The following is a 26,365-nucleotide window of genomic DNA, read 5'->3' on the forward strand; positions in this document are numbered from 1 at the left end:
GCGGAACATTGACCCACTATGCCAGGGTTCTTCAATTCCGGTCCTGGAGGGCCGAAACACTTCTGTTTTTTATTTCTACCTGGTAGTTAATTGCACTCACCTGGTGTCCCAGGTCTGAATTAGCCCCTGATTAGAAGGAGAGGATGAAAAAGAGGTGTTTCGGCCCTCCAGGACCGGAATTGAAGAACCCTGCACTATGCGGTTTGCTTTGTGCAGCTACGTCATGTCACTGACTCAAATGTATGTTTTTTCAAACAAAGTAAATTACAATTCAACATATGGGGGAAAAAAATATGTAAACACAATTAAGGATACAAATATATTAAATAAACATTTTAATTTTCGCAAAGGATTTGACATAAGGCAAGTTTGTCTAACTTTGTTAAAGCTCAAATGAGGACTCACATTAGTCTCATCTAGACAATGTTAGACATCCAAATGTCTGTCCCCACTTAGTGTCATGATGTTCATCAACTGAAGGATAGCATTTGATGTGACATCCATCAATAAATTAAACCAGTTTTTTGCTCTTCAAACACTGAAAATAAAAAAATTAAAGTTAGTGTCATGTCGCACATTTTTAAATGACAAAATACTGACATCCATGAGTTATTAATTTGAAACCAAACATGTCTTGCTATTAGAGGATGGAAAGAAAATAATACTATCAATACAGATGGCAGAGACATTTTGCTAGTACACACATGTTAAGGACAAAGTAGGCACAGGGACTCGCATGTTAGATTACAGTATGTTGCTCTGCAAGACTGAACAGACCCTTTACAACAACCAGTCCCACAAATACAGTTAAGGAGTGTGTAAAATGGCTTCAGTTCACATCGTCACAGACCGTTATCCCATAACTAGCTGTGACTGACATATCGTCTTCTTAGAGGACAACCCATGAAGCAATGTTTAAGGAATGTATGGAGTTGCTCTGTTGGCTGAAACAACAAAAAGAGTTAAAGTTGAGAAAGAAAGCCACTAGAAAATGTGCCTGGTAGTATATTGGCTTGCGTGGTGACGACAGCAAAAGCACAGAAAGGCACAATTGAACATCAAAGCAAGCCCACTACCTGAGAGAAATATCTGCAAAAAATGTTTTTTTAACTGTGCAATTGTACAGACGGGACGGATGTCTCTGTGAATAATATCTCAGTTATAATGCTGACAGAATATATTTTCAGTATTAGCCCTACCACTGTTAAAAGCCACCCACACGCTAGAGTCCAATGCTACAAATGTACCATTTTAAATAATGGTGGGTTAGTAACATTCCCGGTTGAATCACTCAAAAACAGATTGAAATATTTTCAGTTGATTGTCAACCACATCCAACATTTTTCCCCAGAGGGAAGATTTAAATAATAAGAATGTTATTTATTGAAAAAAAGATAACACAACCCCATCCATGTGTGTCATAAAAAGAGGGGAGGGCCTCTGACACACAAATGTATCAGTAAAACATTTATAAAAACAAAATACACACTGGTTTAAGAACAGTTCTTTCACCGTAAGCCCTTTGACTGAAATGCATGACCCGATCAAGGATTCCTTCCCCAACGGGCCAACATGAGATTCAACATGAGATTCCAGTTCATACTCAATGGAGAGAGTGGAAGAAGCAAGGCCAATATGGAAGCCTTACCCCCATTAGCCTGATGGGGTTACTGCTTGACCAATGACGAGTCGGTCTCAGGTTCAGTCTGTTTTAGAGAGGCTAGCAGCTGGGGCTACTGGGTAATGCAGTTCTCTCCCATGTCCTGGGCGTAGCGGTCTGAGACGGTGGTGCGGAGCTCCTCCACGTCACGACGCAGCTGCTGGGCTTCAGTCAACTTCCTCTGGAGGACCTCAGGACTCAGCCAGTCCTCCACTTGCTCTGCCATGGGTGGGGGAGCTGGGGAGAAGAAGAAACACAGTTACTACACACTATGAAAGTGATTTTTGTAGCCTTGTCGTTTTTGAAGACCATTCAAAAAGCCTACAAAAGTTCAATGGGCTAAAATGTAGCGCAAATGGTTTTCAGCACAAAAACATAAAAAAGGCATCTGGCAGAAGTAAATTCATCCAAAAAAAATATATATATATATATATAAATATAATTGTATACACACACACACACATCTTAAATAACCCAACATTTTCAGGAATTTGATGACATAATCGTCAAGCTCATTCAAAGGATTAGGTGACAGGACCTGGAAGTATGACGACAACGTATTACAACACTTGTATATAGCTGGAGGTATTCTGTGGCTACAACACTTCAATTGATCAAACATTCATCTTTGACTTTTACCATCACTCAAGCTATAACTGATTCTAAAAGTGTTTCAGGATGAAGTGAAAAATTGCAGCAGCCTTTATGCTAATGCTACTAAATCCTGTAGCGGCAGTGGTCATCCCTCACATGTAATGCCAAGCAGCAGCGAGAGGTTGGGGTCTCGGCCCTGTGACCGCTGGGTCAGGACGTTGCAGAGGGAGCGCAGGTCGCAGAGGCATGAGGCCATCTCCCCGTGGAGATGCTGGGTGAGGCGGGCCCCGGCAGGCCGCAGCGAGGACGACGTCCGGTCCAGGTTCACCCTCTCCGAGTCCTCCAGACGCTCATGGAGGGTCAAGTTCTGCTCCATTAGTTCCTGGTTCTGGGCCGACAGCTGGGAATACACAGAAAACACACCATTAGGAATGACAGAAATAATAGACAACATATTCAACTCAAAGTTCTTCTACAACTAAAATAGTTGGGTGGTGGAGAATAGTCATAATAAATAATAATAAATTGGTCATTTAGCAGACGCTCTTATCCAGAGCGACTTACAGGAGCAATTAGGGTTAAGTGCCTTGCTCAAGGGCACAGACAGGTTTTTCACCTAGTCGGCTCGGGGATTAGAACCAGCGACCTTTCGGTTACTGGCACAACGCTCTTAACCACTAAGCTACCTGCCGCCTCATAGATACTCCATGTAAAAGAAAATGGACAGTTACAGCACAATTTCAATACGTATGTGCATGGTTAATGAATAAGTATTGAAATGTAACCTGCTGTCCAGTTCGTCATTTTATGCATTAGGACAGAACATGAGCTCTGAGGTTCTCAAGATGACTCCTATCAGAACATGGAACAGAGCATTATTTCCAGTAGTGGTGTTGTCCTGTCCTACCATCTCACCTCCTTCATTGCTGTGCGGAGCTGTAGCAGCCCCTGCTCTTTAGAACACACTTCCTCTCTCAGAGCATGGGAGCTGCTCTCCTCCTGAGACACCTGCTCCTCCAGGGTCTACACACAGAGAGAAACACAAATACACACAGGTCAGAGGTTGGATATGGGTTAGGCATGGCTAGTAAGTCCATATAGGTTCCTCAGAGATATCATCCAAGGTGTAAACAGATTAAATAAGTATCACGTACCCCGATCTGGGTGCCCAGTTGCTCCATCATCCTCAGTTGCTTCTCCACGACCTGGAGAAAAAAAAAGACAAAAGACAAGAGCGGGACGTTTTAGAACCAGCACTAGACGACAAAAAGCAGAGCAACATTCCAGAATGGAATGTACAGGTGAAATGTCAATGTAAAAGCTGAAGTAGGCCAAGAAAGGAACAAGATGAAAAGACTGACCTTTTTCAGTCTCTGTTGTTCCTCTCTCAGGCTGCTGTTCTCCCCTCTGAGTTTCTCCACATCCAGGGAGGGTAACCTTGCCCCGTCCTCCAGGCCCTCCTGCACCCGCTCTTGTAAACTGACACACAAAACGAATTAACAAACAAGTCATTACACAAACAATATAGGTTATACGAGTATGCATGCATGTTAAAATGACTGTGTGTGCGCGTGCACACCTGGTATGCGATCATGTCAGAATGAGTGTATAGCTGTGTGTGTGTCGTAGTAAAATAATTGGTCCTGGTTGGATAGCTCAGAGCATCTGCTCTTTTCTAACCACAGCGTCGAGCTTTGATTGGTGTGTGTGTACCTGGTGACAGTGGTGAGCAGCTCCCTCTCCCTGCGTCTCTGCTCCTCCAGCTGGGTGTCCTTCTCCCTGGTGAGTGAGCGAGCCTCCTGCAGACACACCTCCAGCTCTCGGACCCGGCCCTGCAGCTGGGACGCCCGCTGCTCCACCTCCAACAGCTAAAAACACACAACACACGTACGTCAGCACTAAACTCAGGGCCCGCTCGTGTGTCGCTTTTGTGGTGGCGCTGCGCATATCAGAAGATGTATACATCTTATTAATGTGATTCCTGAGAGAGTGAACAAACACATCACCAGACAGCAATAAAAAGACTGCCTGGAACGTGACCATAGTAACACCCAGAGTCATTTTGATGAGGTAGGACGTAGTTGTATTGAGTGAGATTACACTTAATTCTGTATATAAACCACGATCCATGAATATATTCAATATATACTTACAGAATTAAGAATCTCACTCGATACAGTTGCCCCTGGACACTGATCCCAAGACAGTTTCACTTGGGTAAGGTGTGTGTGTGTGTGTAATGCAGTCTGTGCTGGTTTTGACCTGTTTGCTCTGGCCCTGGTAGTCCTCCATAGTGGGCAGGTCAGCTAGGTAGCGCTCCAGAGTCTCGATGCGCTGCTGCTTCTCTCGGTTCTGCTCTGCCTCCTTCTGGCACTTCTTCTTCAGGCTGTTGATGTGCTTGTCCCGGCTGCGAATCTACACACACAACGTTAAGTATGGAATAACGGTCACTTTTTATGAATAGAAAAATTCCTGACTGCAACGCCAATCACGTGAAATAACTGTCACTTTATGTCATTCGAAAAGTGAATCAGTTTATATAATTAGCAACTGGACTATCAATGTAGCAGTGTGATGTTGTGGCAGACGGCCCAACGCTCAGCTTCTCACCCTCTCCTCCTGCTTCTTCATCTCCTCGGCGTGCCTCTCGCTGGTCTCCCTCAGCGTATCGTTCAGACGCCGCGTCTCCACCTCCACGGCACCGAGGCGGCGCTCTGCCTCTGCCTTCTCCTGGGCGGCGCAGTCACCGCGCTCTGCAAACTGGGCCCGCAGGAAGGCATTCTCCCTCTGAGCCTCCTGGAAGACACATGGGAAAGACTTCGACGTCATCCGTGGTCGTGCAGTTTCAGCTCATCGAGTGGGTGTGTGGCTCTGGATAAGAGAGTCTGCTAAATGACAAATGTGAAAGAATGTGCGAGCGTGTCCAGCTCACCTGCAGCCGGAGCAGACACACGTCGCCGTACGGAGCACCGCGGCCGAGCAGGGCTCCGTGGACCTGCAGCTCGCTCTCCCGCAGCCGCTGCTCCAGCTGAGACATCTGCTGCTTCTGTCTACAACAATACAACTCAGAGTAAACACCAGTGACAAGGTCAGATACCACACACTTCCCCTAATACATCCTGCTATAAGTGTATAGAGAAGATTTTGTTTTTCAGGTAGGGCAATAGATATTCCTTACATTACATTTAAGTCATTTAGCAGACGCTCTTATTCAGAGCGACTTACAGGAGCAATTAGGGTTAAGTGCCTTGCTTAAGGGCACATCGACAGATTTTTCACCTTGTCGGCTCGGGGATTAGAACCAGCGACCTTTCGGTTACTGGCACAACGCTCTTACCCACTAAGGAACACTCAGTGTCTGCATGGATCAGAGTTTATTTTCAGCCTAGCCAAGGCTCTGATAAAGGCGTGCTATGCCAGAACGTAAGCCTGTTTGTCCCAAAGAAACACAGATCTATGCAGGCACCGGGTACTCCTTTTTCCTTATATTCCTGGATAGTCACATGGATACGTTTTTTTTTTTGGATTATCCCTCAGAGTCGATCACCTGATTTTTTTTTGTTGAGTTTGGTTAGCCTTTCAATCTGAAGTAATAGCTGTGTACCTCTCTATGACGAGCTCCTTCTCCTTCAGAATGCTCTCGTTGGCTTTGATCACCGCGTCCCATTTACTGGTCTCTGGTGGCATGGAGGGGGTGGAGTAGAGAGCGGAGTACTGGCCCACTCCAGCAGTAATCATCTGCATACACACACACAGACAGAGGACGTATTGGACATGTCCGACTCAACTATAAAGAATACCTAACAGCCTTATAACCAAAGAGGCCATCTTCTCTAACTTTGGCAACCACTTTCCTCACTCAAAAACATTTGTTGTCCTAATATGGGCATTTTGAGAACTATACTGAACAAAAATATAAACGCAACATATAAAGTGTTGGTCCCATGTTTCATGAGCTGAAATAAAAGATCCCAGAAATGTTCCATATGCACAGAAAGCTAATTTCTCTCAAATGTTGGGCAAAAATGTGTTTACATCCCTGTTAGTGAGCATTTCTCCTATACAAGATAATCCATCCACCTGACAGGTGTGGCATATCAAGAAGCTGATTAAAACGCCATGATCATTACACAGGTGCACCTTGTGTTGGGGACAATAAAAGGCCACTAAAATGTGCAGTTTTGTCACACAACACAATGCCACAGATGTCTCAAGTTTTGAGGGAGTGGGCAATTGGCATGCTGACTGCAGGAATGTCCACCAGAGCTTTTGGCAGAGAATTGTATGTTCATTTCTCTACCACAACGTAATTTTAGAGAATTTGGGAGTATGTCCAACCGGCCTCACAACCGCAGACAAAGTGTAACCACGCCAGCCCAGGACCTCCACATCCGGCTTCTTCACCTGAGACCAGCCACCCGGACAGCTAATGAAACTGAGGAGTATTTCTGTCTGTAATAAAGCCCTTTTGTGGGGGAAAACTCATTCTGATTGGCTGGGCCTGGCTCCCAAGTGGGTGGGCCTATGCCCTCCCAGGCCCACCCATGGCTGCGCCCCTGCCCAGTCATGTGAAATCCATAGATTAGGGCCTAATTAATTAATTTAAATTGACTGATTTCCTTATATGAACTGTAACTCAGTAAAACCGTTGAAATTGTTGCGTTTATATTTTTATTCAGTATACATGTGTATAAAATGGGTCAGTCTTACGCTAGCTGTTCTCAGGTCTAAATGCTCAGTTCACCTGCATCTGCTCCACTTGCATGCGGAGACTCTCCAGCTGCTGCTTGTGCTGCTGTTGCTGCTGCCAGCTGGGCAGCTCTCTGCATCTCTCCTGCAGCATGGGCTCATAGGCCTTGGCCTCCCTCAACAGAGCCTGGGTCTGCAGATACAGAGAGCTGGGGTACACACCGGCTGACCCAGCCCCAGTTCCACCGGGCTGGCTGCTCCTCTGGCTGTAGGGGTCTGGAGCTCCGGGGACCCCCGGCCTGGCCTCGGGGAGAGCCTTGTACGAGTGCTCCATGGCTGCCATGGCTACCCTGTAGGCCTCCCCGCTGCACTCGGGAGTCTCCCCCAGGCTGGTCATCTGGAGCCTGAGTCGGACGTCGGGGCAGTAGCCCGCTAGCAGAGCAGATTGGTTCATTGTGGGCTCCATGGTGGGCATGTCGAACCTCTGGCCCTCATCCATGCAAGACTGGTCCCCAGAGGGGAACAGCGAATGGTCTAGTCCGTTCACGAGGCTGCGGTAGCGGCTCAGGCAGTCTGTCTTGGGCCCGGCGGGGTCGGCTCCCCCCATGCCGCCTTGTGCCATGTCCAGGTTGGGGGAAGAGGCTGACTTGGAGAGGGAGGACGATTTAGAGCTGGAGGTTCCACTGGAGGTTCGGGAGCCCGAGGGCGGCCTGTGTGCCTCGGCAGAAGCCTGGGAATCGTCTTGGGAACGGGGCTGGGGCTTGGAGGCCGGTGGTCCGGCCGTGGACGGCATGACATGGGCAGTGGGGATGGGAATCTGACTGCGGATGGGCTGGAACGTGGGGCTGCTGCTGGAACTGCAGAAATCTGGAGGGGGTAAGAGAAAGGAACCGTTAGATTTGGGTAAGAATTTGAAGCAGCATCCATTGAGTAACAATAAAATATACTTTGCTTTCACTGGGAAGTGGTGAACAAAACTGCCACTCGGGTGGCATTGAATTCAGTGAATGGCCTTGAAAACAGAGTAAAACTCTTCCTTTCTCCAAACAATCTCTGGCTTAAGATTCCTTTACAGAGAGTTGGTATGCTGTACGTACCACACTACCATCCACACTATTTTCAGGTGGTGATGTGAAGCATACCACACACCATGACTGGGGTCAGTGGGTGGCCCACTTTGCCTGTCAGGTAACACCACTAGTACTGACTGACCTAGTAAGTGCTTTTATTCATTTCCAACAGAAAGACCATTCATTCACGAACCAAGAAACCCTTAACACATGCAAGAACAGACAGGCAAATAGACTAACCTCAAATCATGAGACTACACACCAAAGAAGCACCCCATTTTGATTGTGTCATAATGGCTACTAAGCTATATTTTGAAATGGAAACAGTTAGACACATCAGTTTTCAAATGAAGAAACCTCTGCGTTTAAAGCACTGGAAACTAGTAAAAACAACAACTAGGCCTGTGTGACAGCTAACAGCAGACCCCATACACAAGCCCTATTTCATAACAGCTATTTAAAGAGAAACAGACAGAGCCCTGCTCACCTGGCACTCACTCCGACACTGGGAGAAACGTGTTATTAGCCGTGACATTTTTTAACAGCACAGCGGAAGGGGTGAGCTGCAGCAGCAAGATGTTTAATGCAGATGCCGAATTCCTTCCAATGCATTTTTCTGGAGGCTCGAAGGTTCTAGGCTGACAGCAGTGTAGTGTCGCGGACAAGAAGGCCTTGTACAGCAGGGAGTATTGTCCTAGAGAATAACCAAGCCAGGCCGCCCTGTACAGCGCTCAGAGCAACCACACACAAACAGACACAGGCAGGAAAGGTTAGGGGTATTTATAGCCCCACTCAGGTTACAGAGTGATCTGTGCCGGCTGCTTATTTAAACACCTAGCCCTCTCCCACAGTCCCGCGCACGTCACACGCGTACACCCCAAAAGCGAGTCTAAAAACCTCCGCCAAAATGAGACGTCTATTTTGGACAGAGCCGTGCTTAGCAACGGCAGGGGAAACTAAGAATTAGTGAGCACACAACAGGAAGGAACTGGCAAAGACAGAGGCTCTTCCAGTGAAAACATTCTTCAAATTAAATGTTCAGGTGACCTTGAGGCTCAACTGATTCATGAGTATGTCTGGCTAGGACAAGTCCAAACTGCTCTGATGCTCTGAGGGAGAACAAACTAGGCTTATGTGGAATTGAAGTTGAGAGTTAATTCTCCAGCAGGTAATGGTTTGTAAGCTCACTCAAAACCTAATTTGGCAAAGATGTAATATAAAATGCTACTCCAGCAGTACCAGACTAACTGTGACCGAAACATAAATATATCACAAATAGAAATACACAATTGGAAAGTAGGATACAATAAGGTGTGTTCAAAGACCAAACAACTTCATCCAGGGCCCCAAAAACAACAACACATCAGTGCCTATGAAGGATGACCTGTCAGACTGACCTTTGAACTCTCTGACACTACACCATGTCCACCCTGACCCTCTCCTTTGACAGTTTAGACTGGAGTAAGGGAGTTGAAGGAGTCAGGACTCATGTTGCTAAGCACTGTTATCAGTTACAGCGCCGGTGTATCAGTGGCACTAGCTTGCTTGACAGTTGGGCCCAAATAGAAGTGTCTCGTTAACTGCAATTCTCCTTTTAGTCTTCAATTGTGAATGCAGATGGCATGGCGCGATTACAATGACTTTCAATGGACTCACACCCAACTACTAGAAAAAACGATAGAATCACAAATAGGCTTACCACAGGCAAACACACAGACTACTAATACTAAAGCACTCCAGTCTCACCTTCAGCAGGGCATACGGATAGTACATACACCTCCAGTCCTAGTACTTCCCAAATGATGTTCTCATTTAAACCCCATCGGGTGCATCTAATCTGTGAGCATTACATGCATCACTCAGCAAAGAAGAAGGGGGCAAGGGTTCAGAGTTTCCATTTAGCTGTCCAGTCCAAGCAATCCACCCCCCAATTAGGTAGGCCGAGCCACCGGTAGGGAATATAAACTACCCCTGTAAATCTCCTGAGCATCCAAGGATCATGAGCACATCACCCTGCCTATAAATAGGCTGTACTCAACAACAGAGGATGCTGACCTCCAACCCCTTGTTCCAAACATAGTCGCAGAGAGAAACAGCAAGCTGCTGTGGATTTCTCATTTCATTCACATCGACTGCTCTCAAGTCGATAAGGTAGGTAGGGCGGCAGGTAGCCTAGCAGTTAAGAGCGTTGGGCCAGTAACCTGAAGGTCACTGGTTCGAATCCCCCAGCCAAATTGTTCCTGTAAATCGCTCTGGATAAGAGCGTCTGCTAAATGACAAATGTAAGTCCAGCGAGTCACACATACCTTGAGATTTTAACATGTGAGCTAGTCAGCCATCAGCATTGTAACTAACATTATTCACCACGGTGAACATAGAGAACAGTGTGTACAGCTGTGTGGAGGGTGTTTGGTCCCGTGTTGCTCAGTTGGTAGAGCATTGCGCTTGCAATGCCAGGGTTGTGGGCTCGTTTTCCACGGGGGGGGGGGGGGGGGGGGGGGGGGGGCAGTATGAAAAAAAGAAAAAGAACAATGGAAGAAAAGAAAAAAACAATCTATATATGCACTCACTAACTGTAAGTCGCTCTGGATAAGAGCGTCTGCTAAATGACTAAAATGTAATGTAAATGTGTTTCAGAACTGAGCTATATGACATGTTGCAGAATAAGCATGGGTGTTGTGGTAGTACAGGAAGTCAGAGCAGGGGGAACGTTCTCACCTTCTGTGCTGCCTAGCTCCGTGTCCCCACTGTCTGTTGTCCCAGGCCGGCGGCCAAAGTGGCTCTGGAACTTCTCAGACACAGCTGGCGTCTGCCACTCCATGTCAGGAAACCCAGCTGAAACGCATACATGATGTGTGAAAAGCACAGCCAACATCCACAAGGTGACACTAATAACGCTTCACTTTAATGGAGGGGTGTGAGAGAGTCTAAGCTGAATTTACACAGTTGTATCAGAAACACTCAATGTCAACATCAGCTGAAGGTCCCATATTCCAGTAGAAGTTAGTCCAAAGGACTGGAAAACCGATGATTCTCGCTCTGATTAAGTTAGTTAGCTACACAGATCTCGCTTTCTTTCTACCTAGATATAACTTATGCCAGTTAACGTTAGCTATTGGTCTATTGGTTATCTACACCATCAGTGCTATCCGGGATCCTTGGGACGTGCCTATACTAAACCCTAGTAACCCCTACCCTAACCTTAACCATTTTAAATGTTAACTTCAATATGGGGGGGGGGGGGGGTAAAGAATAGCTCGGACCCTAACTTGAACTCGCTTGATAGTTAACGTTAGCTAACTAGCTACCTACCGTAACTATAATATAAAGTCGATGGCTAGCTACATGTCAATTGTGTTTGTTAACTTTTTATTAAACAAGCTAGCTATTTAACTTTGTTAGCTAGTTTGCTAGCTTACTAAAGTAGTCGGCTGCCTACCTATTAGCTAGCTAGCTCAATACAAAGAACAACAACGTTAGCTAGCTAACGTAGCTAGGTAACAAAGTTGCGTTGATGACATAGCTATCAGAAACGTTAGCAACAAATTGGGACAGCGTAACATAATTTATTCACCTAAACCTACCTTTTCTGCAATACTTGCAAATTAACTCTTTGAGTATGCCGAGATTAGCACCTGTAATTTCGGTCGCTCTCAATAATTCGTTCTCCTCCGCCCGTTGTAGAATTTAGCTAGCTAACCGTTTCTGATTTGACTCAAACAACACTACAAGCTTTTAGCAACTTCAGAGTCCCGCCCATTTTAAAACAGAAGGGAAACATGGGAACGTTCCATTTGTCTGGCCTAGTCCTCTGATCTGATTATGATATAATTGGTAGATTGTGCAGTAGAATGAATTAACATAGAGCAAACAAATTTAATTTGTTGTCTTGAGACTCAAGTAAATTACAACAGAAGTCCATATTTCTGTGTCTTTTGTAGCATTGTGGGCCTGAGAAACAACATGAATACATACGCATATAAACATTTAAGAAAGAATAAAACAACTTAATGCATTTTACTCTGTTTGTGAGTTTAACTTTTTACTCTTGCTACCTATTGGATTACGTTTACACAAATCAGATTGGCATTTGAAGCAATGATCTCAAATAAGCTTTTGTCGTAAAACATTGTAGACTATTTAGCATTTGGAGGAAGAAGTCAGTCACAGTGTTGACTTATTATCAGTCACTGCAGTACAGTAGTTCAGGTTTCACAGTCCGGGAGCTAGTCTTGTTCACTTTGGCATACAGTGGTGAACGTCTTGATGAGTTGGAGCAGTCTTTGGTTTTCTTGACTTTGGCATAGACCGGGAACGGCACTTCACCCTTTTCATCTACCTCCTCCAGGTGGTTGCTGCCGTCTGCTGCCTGTTGTTGAGAAGCCTTGTTGTCTGTAGTGGGCCATGGATTACCGACCTTTGTGGCCACAACGTCGTACACTACTGACCCAGTGTAGCTGCTGTGTCGTCGGACACTGCTCTTCTCCAGCTCAGGTAAGGGAGGCAACTGCCTCAAAGCCTTCACCGGCCTTGGGGTGTCCTGCCCTGGGAAAGACCCTGCACAGAGTGAAACATAAACACATAAACAGTGAGCTGAGTGTGATGTGGGGAAACATGTCCAACTGCAAGTGTGATGCACAACTGACTCTGACCTCTGTGTTCTCTTTGGGACTGGGTTGACTTTCTTTTTGAGGATGCTGGTCCAATGATGTTCTTCCTTAGTTCTGAGGTCGTGACCTCAATTGAATCTGGGCACTGCAATGAGCAATCATATAAGTATTATTCCATGCATTTGAATGCCAGCTTTACATTAAGTTGTACTATTTTCTGGAGCAGGACATCCACAAACAACAGTCAATGGTAATGTAAATGAATTGGTAAGGTGAATGGTACATTCCCAGGTAATTTTGTACACTGACCCTTTCACCAGAGATCTGTCCCATTTCGGCCAATGACAATCTGGACGTCTTTCTACTAATGAAAAATGCAGACAGGATGTCAGCAATACCTAAAAAATGCTTATAAAGGGCCATAATACAGGAAGAAGTATTACCTTTTTGAACGGATCGCACATATAATTGTTACTATGGGAAGCAGGAGAAGGGATAAAAGACACAGACTCCACTGCACTGGTGACAATAGTCTCCACACAATCTCCAGAACCATGGCATTGACTTCCTGACATACACAGAATAAGAAAAAAAAGCATACTTAGTTTCAGTTTATGGCACAACAAATCGATCATAGAATTAGAATTAGAGGCAGAGGCAGGAGAGCTGCCTGGGTGAAAACAGGAGTACAAAACATTTTGAAGGTGGTCTTTGTATGATTAATGATAAAATGTTCATATTTGAAGAAATACCATGTCACTCTTCATTTTTGTTGCAAATTAATGCCTTTATGATCTTGTCATGTCCACAAGGATAATTAAAACCACATGCGTACGTGTTTCGGCTGCTATGCCTTCTTCAGAGTGTGTAGAAGAAGCCTCTGTGCCAAGCTTTGCCAGGGGTTAAATAACACATTCAGAATTTCTCTAAGAAAGAAGTTGAGCATCCATAGAATGGGTGCTTACCCTTAGATGCCTGTCTCCAGCTTGTGAACTGAACCCTTTGCCTCACCAAGACAGACCACCAGTTGTAATAAATAGAAGCTGCAATGAAGTTTGGGGAAATTCAGCACTACCTCTTTGGTTGTTATGTTAATTGCACAGCAGCAAGGTTCACCTGTGACTTCCACTGAGCTGAGTTCTGTGCTTCTCTATTTAAAAAAGTCAATACTCTAAAGCAGCTTCCTCTCCTCATCTGCACTGATCTGATATCATAATGTAGATACAACGGTGAGCACTGGTGAATGTCTACAGGTGCTTTCTACTTTATGAGACGATTGTCCATGCCACTGGCCAGTCTCACTGACATGCAGTAATATCATGATTAAGAGTAATGGAAGACCATTTACATATGTATCAGGATATATCTATTATTTTATGAATGATTTCAGGATTCATTTATTATTAATTTGTTATTTTGTCCCACAAGCCACACTCCTTCATACATCTCAACAGGAAAACAGTGCTGAATGCCATTGCTGATCTCATATTGCATTAGGTTAATACGTTGAAAAATATAGATGTGGAAAAAGTATCACATTTTCATACTTGAGTAAAAGTAAAGATACCTTCATAGAAAATTACTCTATTAAAAAGTATGTCACCCAGTAAAATACTACTTGAGTAAAAGTCTAAAAGTATTTGGTTTTAAATATACTTAAGTATCAAAAGTAAATGTAATTGCTAAAATATACTTAAGCATAAATAATGTCAAATTCCTTATATTAAGCAAATCAGACGTATAATGTTCTTTTTTTTTCTTCTTTACGGATAGACAGGGGCACTCAAACACTTAGACATAATTTACAAATTAAGCATTTGTGTTTAGCGAGTCTGCCAGATCAGAGGCAGTAGGGATGACCAGGGATGTTTTTCTGTCCTGCTAAGCATTCAAAATGTAACGAGTACTTTTGCTTGACAGGGGAAATGTATCGAGTAAAAAGTACATCATTTTCTTTAGGAATGTAGTGAAGTAAAAGTTAAAGCTGTCAAAAATATAAATATTAAAGTAAAGTACAGATATCCCCCAAAAAATACTTAAGTAGTACTTTAAAGTATTTTTATTTAAATACTTTACACCACTGGAAAAATAAAATAAAAACATGCAAAGGATCTTTGCAACTTTTTCATTTGTGGAATTGACCTGTCACTCAACAGTACAGTCGTGCGACGAAAAATAAAACAGCGGTGCAATTCACAGAGTGGTGTACTCATAATTTTCTTCCTAAACTTCGTATACAAAGCATAGTTCACGTCAGCTTGTTCACGTAAGGGTAGTGGGAGGGTTCAGTCAGTTGAGAAACCAATGTAAGTAGTGACAGTCAACACTTGTAAATTCTTAGCAAAATATTGAATATGAAGCGCTCTTGCTACAGTTTGACTTTCATTGGTAAGGAGTAGCTAAAGTGCTAGATAGATAGAGAACTAGTGCATTGAGAATTCCCCGTTTCTTGAATAAATCATCTCACGTTAGCTTAGCTAGCTAGCTACTGTAGCTCAGGAACTTAGCTGGCTGTATAGCTGGCTCTATCGTTATCTGGAAACTTGGGCAAAGATTGGGAACGATTTCGAGGTGAAGGCCAGACGACACAGGTACAACGCTTTTTTTTAGGGAATGCCAGAAATATCTAGTTACGGTGACGGGGCTGTATCTGTATGTCTGTGTTTTTGGGAGGCCAACCCAGCCTGCTGTCATTGTGTGCGTTTACGACTTGTTATTATTGGCTATTGGTAACTAGCCTCCCAGCAGCTAATCCAGCTAGCTACCGTTAGTTGGCTAATGTAAACATCAGTCGCAATGGCTAGTATTAGGAAGGAATTGTGTGTACATAGCTATCTGAAGACCGCCACTTGGCTAGCTGAGATATAACCAGTTGACGTTCTAGTTAGCTAACAGTTATGTTTCAGTATTTAAACCTCAAAACACTTGGGAACCCCTCATCTATTTAGGAGGTGTACATTACTCCAGTGTCCATTGATGTCCGTTCTATTCAATTTCTCAAGTTGCAGCCCATTCCTAGAGACTGTGCAGATGCCATCTGACCTTTGACACTGCACCTCTAGTCCGTGCTCAATGACTTGCTGTGAGGCCATGTCTGCTGTGAACATCACCAGAGACATCCTGCACAGGCAGATCAGGGTGAGTCCAACGTTTTAAGCCCCTGTTTTTATGAAATACTGTACTATTTTACCCAAACAAACCGACCTAGCTAATTCCCAAAGAATTTAAAATTTGACTTTGACCTGAATTTTCATATTTCGTTTTCTGGATAAAAAAAATCAACAACCCTCAAATGCAATCTGCATTGCAATCTATTCAGTAATGAACACTAGTACACTGAAATGCTTTAATTATGTTGGACAGAGTGAGACAGGATATTTTTGGGGGGAGACAGGTGATGTTTTGCCTTAATGTCTGCAGGACAAGAGAGCATTGGGCTTCCAAAGGCAGTATCATGTCACGGACCCCTTCATCAATAGACTTGGACTGGAGGCAGAGCTGCAGGTGATTTGTTTGTGTGTGTGTGTGTGTGTGTGTGTGTGTGTGTGTGTTTCTGCACACATTCAGCATTAACATCTTTGCCAATCTGACTGTATCTGTTGTGTCAACAGGGCCACACTGGGTGTGTCAACTGCCTAGAATGGAATGAACGGGGAGAGTAGGTCCTGAGCTGAAACCAGGGTTCTATTTACTGACCATATTTACCACGTCTACATTTATGTTGGCCTATCTGTAATGTTTGCTCTTGTTCTATGCAGTCTGCTGGCATCGGGCTCAGATGACCAACATTGCATAATCTGGGACCCCTTCAAACACAAGAAGCTCACCACTATGCACACAGGGCATGCAGCAAACATCTTCTCTGTGAAGGTAAAAACATAAACTGCTTGATGGGGAAAGTCTGTGTGTAGAAATGAAGCTTCTTTCTTATTGTTTCTTATTTTATTCTCGTTTTTTTCCCGTCCCCCCCTTTGCAGTTTCTCCCTCACTCAGGTGACCGTATCCTAGTGACGGGTGCAGCAGACACCAAGGTTCACGTGCATGATGTGTCAGTCAAGGAGACCATCCACATGTTCTCCGACCACACCAACCGTGTCAAGCGCATCGCTACGGCCCCCATGTGGCCTAACACCTTCTGGAGCGCTGCGGAGGACGGCATCATCAGGTCAGAGCCCCTGTAGCTAGCTAACCATTGGAGCATCCAAATATGTTCATTGGTTAAGGTGACACTGTGTCAGATAAATTGTCGGATGCATCATGTTATTTCTACTGGCTTGTAGTAGAATGTCGAAGGTGCAAAGATGACATGAAACAGTAAGGTTGGAATGGAAGTGTTATGCCGTGGGCCCCTTCCTTACCTCAAGACGTTCCCTACCAGTTCCTTGGCTCTCCCAGGGACTTCTCTGGGACTCTGTGGCCACATGCCTCCAGCAGCACTTCCATCACACACTGTCTTGGAGATTAATGTATCTCCAGACAATACCCTTTAAGTATCCTTGAAAGCTCAGGTGTGCAGTTGGCATTGTGGACTACTGCAGATGCGTGGTTGGCTTCAGGCTATGGTTCCCATAGGGGGGTTAGCTCAGACACAGGTAGTGAATGATGGGGGGGGGGGGGCTTTAGTATCCTACTGTCTCTACAGTACATCACTGCCTGTCTGCCCCCTTGCTTATGACTCAAAGGGCCAATGTTGCAATGATGGCTTATGTTTTTGTTTTTTGACTAACCCAATCAGTAGTCTTCAACCTCAAAATATGGCTCCCACGTACAGAGTATAGTAGTTAGTTGTTTGTTTTTGAGCAAGCTGGATTTGGACACAAATTGCGGTTTTGCAACAACTTACATGCAATTTAAACCTTGCAAAAGTCTAGTATTTGATAGAATTCAAAACAAACAATATTTTTAAAGAGCTTAGCTCTGACTCTCTGGAGATGATTGATGTCATCATGATGTGCTTTCTTCTACTAATACTTTAGGCAATATGACCTGAGGGAGAGCAGTAAGCGTTCGGAGGTGCTCATCGACCTGACGGAATACTGTGGTCAGCTGGTGGAGGCTAAGTGTTTGGCTGTCAACCCGCAAAATAATAACTACCTAGCAGTGGGCGCCAACGGGCCCTTTGTACGCCTCTACGACATGCGCATGATCCACAACCACAGGTGAGGAGTAGACAGGCCCGAATCCTAACTTGAGATCGATGTATGTGACTCAAGTTTCCATTGAAATCAATACAATTACGTGAAAGTCCAAGTCATCTCAAATCTGAAGTTAGGATTTAGCTCTCACTGCTTGACTGTCAAATTTGAGTTTTTAATTGAATAGTTTTAAATGTCATATCTCATAAGGAATATGCACGACTATTGGATAGAACGTTTAATATGTCTCCCTACTACTCTGGGCTATCATCAGTCATACCAATGTTCTTTTCTCAGCTTTGAGACTTTTTATATACACAGATGGAGCATGATTTGGTAATCATTTATGTTTCTCCACTCCCATTCACAGGAAGTCTGCGAGTCAGAGCACATCGGCAGGAGTGCACACATTCTGCGACAGGCAGAAGCCCATCCCAGACGGAGCGGGGCAGTATTATGTCGCAGGTGTGTGTGTGTGATCGTATGGTTTGGCTTATTGCACAAAATGTATTAATAAAAAACAGCTGTGAACACTTTCTATGAAGCCCATACAGTATCTACAATGCATTATAAACAGTAAAAAAACACATGTTCAATGTGTGAGTTATAACGCAGTCATTTGCAATATATGGAATTAAACTAGTGTGACAGGTAAAGTGATTCTGTATGCCTCTCACCCAACTTCTTCTCCTTATTCCATCACCTCAGGGCACCTGCCAGTGAAGCTCCCTGACTACAATAACCGCCTGAGGGTCCTGGTGGCCACCTACGTCACCTTCAGCCCCGACGGCACCGAGCTGCTAGTTAACATGGGAGGAGAACAGGTAAGGCTGCTTCCTAGAAGTGGAAACATCCTAGAATAGGAAACGTCCTAGAAGTTAAACTCTTATTTCAGGTCAAACCTCCAGGTCAGCCCACTAGGCAAAAATCCATCTCTTTCTCAGATTGTCAGGTTTGAATTCCAACAAGCATACTACTTTAACTCTCAAACCAAATCATTCAAGTTGTTGATTTACCTGTGGTTGGGTCAGAAGGGTAACTTTGCCGGGAATGTATTTTCTCTTGTCTGCAGGTGTATCTATTTGACTTGACGTTCAAACAGAAACCGTACACCTATCTGCTTCCGAAAAAGTGCCAATTAACAGGTATTATGACTATGGAAATAGCCCAAAGCTTACTACAGTATTTGGCCATTAAAATGACATGTACAGTATGCATTATTTATGACCAATGAGTTATATGGAGGGGTGTAGTTGCTCGCTGAAGGTCTGCCCATAGTTTATATACAGATCTGGGCATTAAAAAGTGAATTCTTCAAAATGCCTTGCAGCAGCAATGTATGTCAAGGTACATTGTCAATGTGACAAACTACTCTCTCGCAGGGTGACAACCACCAAGGTCATTATCAATCACTTGACAATAACCCATGGAATGAAATGCATTTTTTAAAATGTCCCTGACAGTGCAGTTACTTTGCGGCAAATGTTCTTTACTGTGCTGCAGTACTTTGTAACTTTGTAATGCCCAGAACTATATGGGGATTTCTAAAATCTTGATATCCCAACAGATGTTCAGAATGGAAAGACAACCAACGGTGTGTCAAATGGAATTCACTTGCCAGCCAGCCGACTTCGATTCGCAGAAAGCAAAGTCTTCTCTGGGTAACCTTTTTCTCACGTTTGATTTTAATCTTTAATTTTCACCCACATATTACATTCAGCAACAGATAGCTTAGCCCTAGTGTATTTATAGAAACACTACGCTATGGGAGGTGACATCCCTAGTTACTCTCTTATCACTCTCTCATCTCGTCCTCCTCTCATCTTTCTTCCCTAGTTCTGGTGATCTGCCGCCTCACTTGGAGCGGATAAAGCAGCAAGCCAACGACGCGTTTGCGCGGCAGCAGTGGACTCAGGCCATCCAGCTGTACAGTCTGGGCATCCACGAGGCCAGCCACAACGCCATGCTGTACGGGAACCGTGCTGCCGCCTACATGAAGCGCAAGTGGTAGGAGGCTTTTTCAATCTTGACCCCTAGCTGACCCCTAGCCTCATCTACTCTCCTTCTGTGTTTCTCCTATTACAGAACATGGTCATGTTCAGTAGGGCATACTGTAGCGAAATGTTTTACAACGTAAAACCCCCCCAAAAAATGATGAGTTCAGGTATAATGTCCCTGTTTCACCACGTTTAAAACGGTTTACCACTATGCTGGTACACACATTGTGTGTGTGACTGTATGGTATTTACAGTTGTGTGTGTGTGATGTGTTCTCTCTCTCCCCCCAGGGACGGTGACCACTACGATGCGCTGAGGGATTGTCTGAAGGCCCTGTCCCTCAACCCTGGGCACCTGAAGGCCCACTTCCGGCTGGCGCGCTGCCTCTTTGAGCTGAAGTACGTGGCTGAGGCTCTGGAGTGCCTGGATGACTTCAAGGGCAAGTTCCCCGAGCAAGCCCACAGCAGCGCCTGCGACGCCCTGGATAAGGACATCAAGGCCGCCCTCTTCTCCAAGATGGACTCTGGTGAGAAGGGGTTAAATGGTGATGCTGGGTTGGGTAATCATTTCCCCCCACAAATAAAGTGTGATTTTGGCTGACCTTTCCCACATTGACTTACAATATGTTTTTTTATGTGTTGATATGTTGCTTCAATTCAAAATACCTTATGTATACCACAAAGGCAATTGTGCAAATTAATACAGTGTTAGTTAGTGTATGGATTTGATTTGATATAATGCGTTGTTTATTTGTTTGTTTTTGTTTATTTCCATGTCGTGTCTGTTCATAGCTGAGGACAAAAAGGGCAACAGCTCGATCCGTTTCCACACGTTTAGCAGGAAGGAGCCCATCCCGGAAGACGAGGTCGTCTTGAGAGAGCGCAGCTACGACTACAAACACCGCTACTGTGGTCATTGCAACACCACCACAGACATCAAGGAGGCCAACTTCTTTGGCAGGTCAGTGGAGCATTTTAGACACTAAAACCACTCTATATGTTAATATTAGTTGTTGACATGTAAAGAAAAGTAAGAAGCATGCGCTGACGCACACATTTTTTGTAGAGGTGCTGACTAACGTTATGTTTACTAATTCAATTTTTGGGAACATATATAATAGTGTGCAACATTATTTTCAGCCCTTTTAAAAAAGAAACACATGATGCTGTTCTATAGAAACTTCGCTGCCTCCTTAAGAGCTTCATAACGGATTCATGAGCAGTTCATAAGTTATCAAATTGCGGTAGTTGACATAAGAATGAAATAATGCTCATGTACTGCTTATGAATGCCTTGTTTTGATCAAGAATGCATTATGAAGTCCTTATTTAAGTACCCTTCAAATTAAATGTTACCGAAATGTCTCTGCCACCTGTGTGCCGTGTCAAACAATGACAAGGTCTAACAGTTCTCTCGCTCAAACAAAAATATAAACGCAACATGTAAAGTGTTGGTCCTATGTTTCATGAGCTGAAATAAAAGATCCCAAATTTGTTTACATCCCTGTTATTGAGCATTTCTCCTTTGCCAAGATAATCCATCCATCTGACAGGTGTGGCATATCAAGAATCTGATTAAACAGGATGATCATTGTGCTGTAAAAGGCTGCTCTAAAATGTGCAGTTTTGTCACAGATGTCTCAAGATGTCTCAAGTTTTGAGGGAGCATGCAATTGGCATGCTGACTGCAGGAATGTCCACCAGAGCTGTTGCCTGAGAATTGAATGTTAATTTCTCTACCATAAGCCGCCTCACAGCCGCAGACCACAGCTGCTGATGTCAACGTTGTGAACAGAGTGGGACAACATTCCACAGGCCACAATCAACAGCCTGATCAACTCTATACGAAGGAGATGTGTACCACTGCATGAGGCAAATGGTGGTCACACCAGATACTGACTGTTTTTCTGATCCACGCCCCTACTTTTAAAAAAATTGATCTGTGACCAACAGATGCATATCTGTATTCCCAGTCATTTGAAATCTATAGATAAGGGCCTAATTTATTTATTTAAATTGACTGATTTTCCTTATATGAACTGTAACTCAGTAAAATCTTTGAAATAGTTACATGTTGCGTTTTATTTCTGTTTGGTGTATATATAATCTCTCGTCACCCCCCAGTAAAGGCCAGTACATTGTGAGCGGCTCCGACGACGGCTCCTTCTTCATCTGGGAGAAGGAGACTGCTAACCTGGTGCGGATCCTCCAGGGGGACGAATCCATAGTCAACTGCCTGCAGCCTCACCCCAGTTACTGCTTCCTGGCTACCAGCGGCATCGACCCTGTGGTGCGGCTCTGGAACCCAAGGCCAGAGGTCATTAACAACATTATTCAATTATATTAAATTAAATTCAAATAATTTAATTTCCCCCATGAGCAAACTTATTTTGTGTGGAATGGTAGGCTACATACAGCAAGATACGGGATGTATAAAACACATCAGCACCAAGGACACTAATATACAGTGCCTTGCAAAAAGTATTCAGCCCCCTTGGCATTTTTCCTATTTTGTTGCATTACAACTTGTAATTTAAATGGATTTTTATTTGGCTTTCATGTAATGGACATACACAAAATAGTCCAAATTGGTGAAGTGAAATGAAAAAAATTACTTGTTTCAAAAAAGTCTAAAATATAAATAATGGAAAAGTGCTGTGTGCGTATGTATTCACCCCCTTTGCTATGAAGCCCCTAAATAAGATCTGGTGCAACCAATTACCTTCAGAAGTCACATAATTAGTTAAATAAAGTCCATCTGTTTGCAATCTAAGTGTCACATGATCTCAGTATATATATACACCTGTTCTGAAAGGCCCCAGAGTCTGCAACACCACTAAGCAAGGGGCACCACCAAGCAAGCGGCACCATGAAGACCAAGGAGCTCTCCAAACAGGTCAGGGACAAAGTTGTGGAGAAGTACAGATCAGGGTTGGGTTATAAAAAAATATCAGAAACTTTGAAGATCCCACGGAGCACCATTAAATCCATTATAAAAAAATTGAAAGAATATGGCACCACAACAAACCTGCCAAGAGAGGGCCGCCCAACAAAACTCACGGACCAGGCAAGGAGGGCATTAATCAGAGGCAACAAAGAGACCAAAAATAACCCTAAAGGAGCTGCAAAGCTCCACAGCGGAGATTGGAGTATCTGTCCGTAGGACCACTTTAAGCCGTACACTCCACAGAGCTGGGCTTTACGGAAGTGTGGCCAGAAAAAAGCCATAGCTTATTTTTTTCTTTAAGCAAACACGTTTGGTGTTCGCCAAAAGGCATGTGGGAGACTCCCCAAACATATGGAAGAAGGCACTCTGGTCAGATGAGACTAAAATTGAGCTATTTGGCCATCAAGGAAAACGCTATGTCTGGCGCAAACCCAACACCTCTCATCACCCCGAGAACACCATCCCCACAGTGAAGCATGGTGGTGGCAGCATCATGCTGTGGGGATGTTTTTCATCGGCAGGGACTGGGAAACTGGTCAGAATGGAAGGAATGATGGATGGCGCTAAATACAGGGAAATTCTTGAGGGAAACCTGTTTCAGTCTTCCAGAGATTTGAGACTGGGACGGAGGTTCACCTTCCAGCAGGACAATGACCCTAAGCATACTGCTAAAGCAACACTTGAGTGGTTTAAGGGGAAACATTTCAATGTTTTGGAATGGCCTAGTCAAAGCCCATACCTCAATCCAATTGAGAATCTGTGGTATGACTTAAAGATTGCTGTACACCAGCAGAACCCATCCAACTTGAAGGAGCTGGAGCAGTTTTGCCTTGAAGAATGGGCAAAAATCCCAGTGGCTAGATGTGCCAAGCTTATAGAGACATACCCCAAGATACTTGCAGCTGTAATTGCTGCAAAAGGTGGCTCTACAAAGTATTGACTTTGGGGGGGTGACTAGTTATGCACGCTCAAGTTTTCTGTTTTCTTTGTCTTATTTCTTGTTTGTTTCACAATAAAAAATATTTTGGATCCTCAAAGTGGTAGGCATGTTGTGTAAATCAAATGATACAAACCCCCCAAAAAATCAATTTTAATTCCAGTATGTAAGGCAACAAACAGGAAAAATGCCAAGGGGGGTGAATACTTTCGCAAGCCACTGTATAGAGTAGATGCATTTAAAAAGCAATCCATTCAATCACCAACATGATTGATTCTTTGATAGAATGTATTTGATGATTAAAAAAATACATTTACAGCCAAGAACTGCCAATACATGCATTAAAAATTATCAAGGATTGCGCAATAAATAAATAAACACAATAGTACATCTGATTATTGGATTGTCACAATTGAGGCTGCACTATGATCTATCCTTTCCTATGGCCTCCTTTGTAGTAGTCTGATGTAAAAAAGGCTGACTTTACAATACACCAGAAGTAAACCCTTTTCTTACCTTTCTTTCTCTCCATCCTTTTCCCTCCATCCAGACGGAGAGTGAGAGTGGGAACGGGCGCGTGGTGGAGGACATGGAGGGCGCGGCTGCAGCCAACCAGCGGCGTATGAACGCCGACCCCCTGGAGGTCATGCTGCTCAACATGGGTTACCGCATCACGGGCCTCAGTGGCCGCGGGCCAGAGGGCTCAGACGATGAGGACAGCTCAGACGGCCAGGTGCAGTGCCGGCCCAGCTAGACTAGCAGGCCCAACACCACATACAGTATGGAGGCAGCAGGACGCAAGGCACTCCTCCCCTACCCCCTCCCAAACCCTGAGGCTGTCTGTGTGTACGTCTGTGTGTGTGTCTGTGAGGAGGGGAAAAAAGCACCATAGATATTCCGTTTGTCAATGTTTCATTCACCCCTCTAAAGCGAAGGCAACATCGAGTGAATGTCATGTCACAGCTCTGCGCTATGCACCGCCCTCCTCCTTCACATCCCGAGACAGGATTGGAGGAAACCAGTTTGGCGAGGGGATTCCACGAGGGTGACAACAACGACCTTTCACCCCTTTAAGAACACCAACGACATCACCTCGGCCTCTCCCTCCGTTGCTCCAAGCCTGGGGGACTGGGCCTATACGGTAAAGAAGAGGAGAGCACTCCATCACTCCCCAATCTCTCACTATGAGCTAGGAGTCAACCACTTCGAAACCCTCTTCAAGAAGGAGCACGTTGGAGGGAAACACTACAAGCAGAAGCCCCAGGCCTCTGGTAGTGTAGCCTGCAGACGGCGCAGAGGTTAGAGATCAAAGCGAGGCCCCAATAGTCAGTGTCCTCATTGGAGGATGAGACTTGAGGCCACAGGAAGTTGCTTTGTTTCATCTCTAGTGGGCTTTTCAAATGGAGGATAAGAGGTCACTCTCAGCCCCTCTCCAGCTCTGAAAGTCTCTACCTAAAGTTTTCGATTTACAATCATTTTTTTAAGTCGTTGGAATATTGGTCAACAGGAAGAGAGCACAAGAAGTCTTGCCTTTAAGTGTTACCCAGTCTTGAAGTGTTTCTCCAACTCAAATTAAATGTGTTGATAGGATTGTGCACCTTGTTTCTTTTAAACACGGTTTGGCAAAAAAAAAAGTTTTTCTCTTATTCGATTTTTCATTTGTTAAAAGTTTTGAAAGTAAAAATGGCCAAGGATTCATGTTGCATTTGCTTTGTCTGTTATCGTTGAGAAGTTATTCATGTGGCTATATATGCCTATTTTATTGACAGGTATGCAAAATGTTTCCCTTTTACTTTTATTATGTAGGTTAAGACAAAGCTGTCAAACTGAAGCAGTAGCTCCTCACATTTTCTCCAACACTTAGACATTTGCTCCTCTGTCATTTGTTGATAACGATGTAGAGACGGATAATTCTAAAGGAGGGTTGTGGGGTTAAGTTTAGGGGGTTTGATTTCATTGATAGTCAGGTGTTGATTGGTCGGAAAATCTGTCGAACTTTGTTGTACTAAGGTGGCAAAATTCTGGTAATTTCCACAAAATTCCCAGTTTTTCCAGAAATCCCGGTTGGTAGATTACCGGGATCCGGATGGAATAAGCATGAAATCGGGAATCTTCCAACCAGAATTTCTGGGAACCTGGGAATTATGGGAACGTTAACCTATGTTGGACTGACGCTCTGAACAGAGAGAGGTAAAGTGATGGAGAGAGAAGGGTATTACACTACCCTAGGGCAATACCACCAGTCCTAATATCACTCATGCATGGCATAGAGGCCATCCATTTGGTGGCTTTTGGGGATCAAGGTCCCCACACGAGCACTTTCAGCTTTCCCCAGAAAATATCTTCTTGAGATCCTTTTTGGGGGAAGATTGGGATAGGGATTTTTCCCTTCCTGTAGCTTTGGACCCAGCATGAGTCCTCTGCTGCAGTTGAAGTTCTGCTTATGAGGTTATATGAGATTGTAAAGGGCAAATTTGGACAATGAGCCTCTCGGTCCTCTGGCCGGCCAGCAAACCTCCAGCTCACTGATGACAGGTGGGTTCAAAGAAAACTTAAGGATGGAGTCCTCGAACACTAGGCTTCCATGTGTAATTTCTTTGTTAAAAAATAATTTAAGAAATGTTTTATTTGTTTATTTTTCTTTGGGAAAAATCCAATGACAGTTTGCTGCAAGAGAAAAATAAAAGAGGACTAATATTGTTGAACCACTTGTCTCGAATTTGTGTTT

The 26,365-nt window shown here is 44.2% G+C and overlaps 2 protein-coding genes across 2 annotated transcripts; one reads left to right on the top strand and one right to left on the bottom strand.

Moving 5' to 3' along the window:
- Positions 1 to 320: 320 nt before the first annotated feature.
- LOC311109068 (centrosomal protein of 85 kDa-like) lies at positions 321 to 11,710 on the bottom strand. The gene is made up of 13 exons (XM_084151863.1): positions 11,598 to 11,710; positions 10,732 to 10,848; positions 6,999 to 7,810; positions 5,859 to 5,992; positions 5,187 to 5,304; positions 4,865 to 5,050; positions 4,517 to 4,669; positions 3,968 to 4,122; positions 3,616 to 3,733; positions 3,409 to 3,459; positions 3,170 to 3,277; positions 2,411 to 2,654; positions 321 to 1,897 (listed from the first exon to the last, which is right to left on the bottom strand). Exons 2-13 carry the CDS (start codon positions 10,832 to 10,834, stop codon positions 1,734 to 1,736), a joined length of 2,346 nt encoding a protein of 781 aa, XP_084007989.1. The 5' UTR covers positions 10,835 to 10,848; positions 11,598 to 11,710; the 3' UTR covers positions 321 to 1,733.
- A 3,208-nt stretch (positions 11,711 to 14,918) lies between these two features.
- LOC311120963 (WD and tetratricopeptide repeats protein 1-like) lies at positions 14,919 to 26,342 on the top strand. The gene is made up of 16 exons (XM_084157911.1): positions 14,919 to 15,214; positions 15,626 to 15,761; positions 16,044 to 16,127; positions 16,235 to 16,281; positions 16,382 to 16,493; positions 16,601 to 16,788; positions 17,600 to 17,782; positions 18,129 to 18,223; positions 18,467 to 18,582; positions 18,831 to 18,903; positions 19,326 to 19,419; positions 19,595 to 19,765; positions 20,046 to 20,281; positions 20,547 to 20,715; positions 21,878 to 22,070; positions 24,188 to 26,342. The coding sequence occupies exons 2-16, from the start codon at positions 15,696 to 15,698 to the stop codon at positions 24,389 to 24,391; spliced, it is 2,031 nt and encodes a 676-aa protein (XP_084014037.1). The 5' UTR covers positions 14,919 to 15,214; positions 15,626 to 15,695; the 3' UTR covers positions 24,392 to 26,342.
- Positions 26,343 to 26,365: the final 23 nt, after the last annotated feature.

The sequence above is a fragment of the Coregonus lavaretus genome (assembly GCF_964263955.1).
Source record: "Coregonus lavaretus genome assembly, chromosome: 3".
Taxonomy (NCBI): domain Eukaryota; kingdom Metazoa; phylum Chordata; class Actinopteri; order Salmoniformes; family Salmonidae; genus Coregonus; species Coregonus lavaretus.

Coding starts and splice junctions, on each gene's coding strand:
- LOC311109068 (XM_084151863.1), bottom strand. CDS start 10,834: ATGGAGTGGCAGACGCCAGCTGTGTCTGAGAAGTTCCAGAGCCACTTT. Junction 5,993..6,998: donor TGCAAGTGGAGCAGATGCAG/GTGAACTGAGCA, acceptor GTGTGTATGCAG/ATGATTACTGCTGGAGTGGG. Junction 2,655..3,169: donor TCCGCACAGCAATGAAGGAG/GTGAGATGGTAG, acceptor GTGTATTCCCAG/CTGTCGGCCCAGAACCAGGA.
- LOC311120963 (XM_084157911.1), top strand. CDS start 15,696: ATGACTTGCTGTGAGGCCATGTCTGCTGTGAACATCACCAGAGACATC. Junction 18,224..18,466: donor GGGGCAGTATTATGTCGCAG/GTGTGTGTGTGT, acceptor CCATCACCTCAG/GGCACCTGCCAGTGAAGCTC. Junction 20,282..20,546: donor CTTCTCCAAGATGGACTCTG/GTGAGAAGGGGT, acceptor GTCTGTTCATAG/CTGAGGACAAAAAGGGCAAC.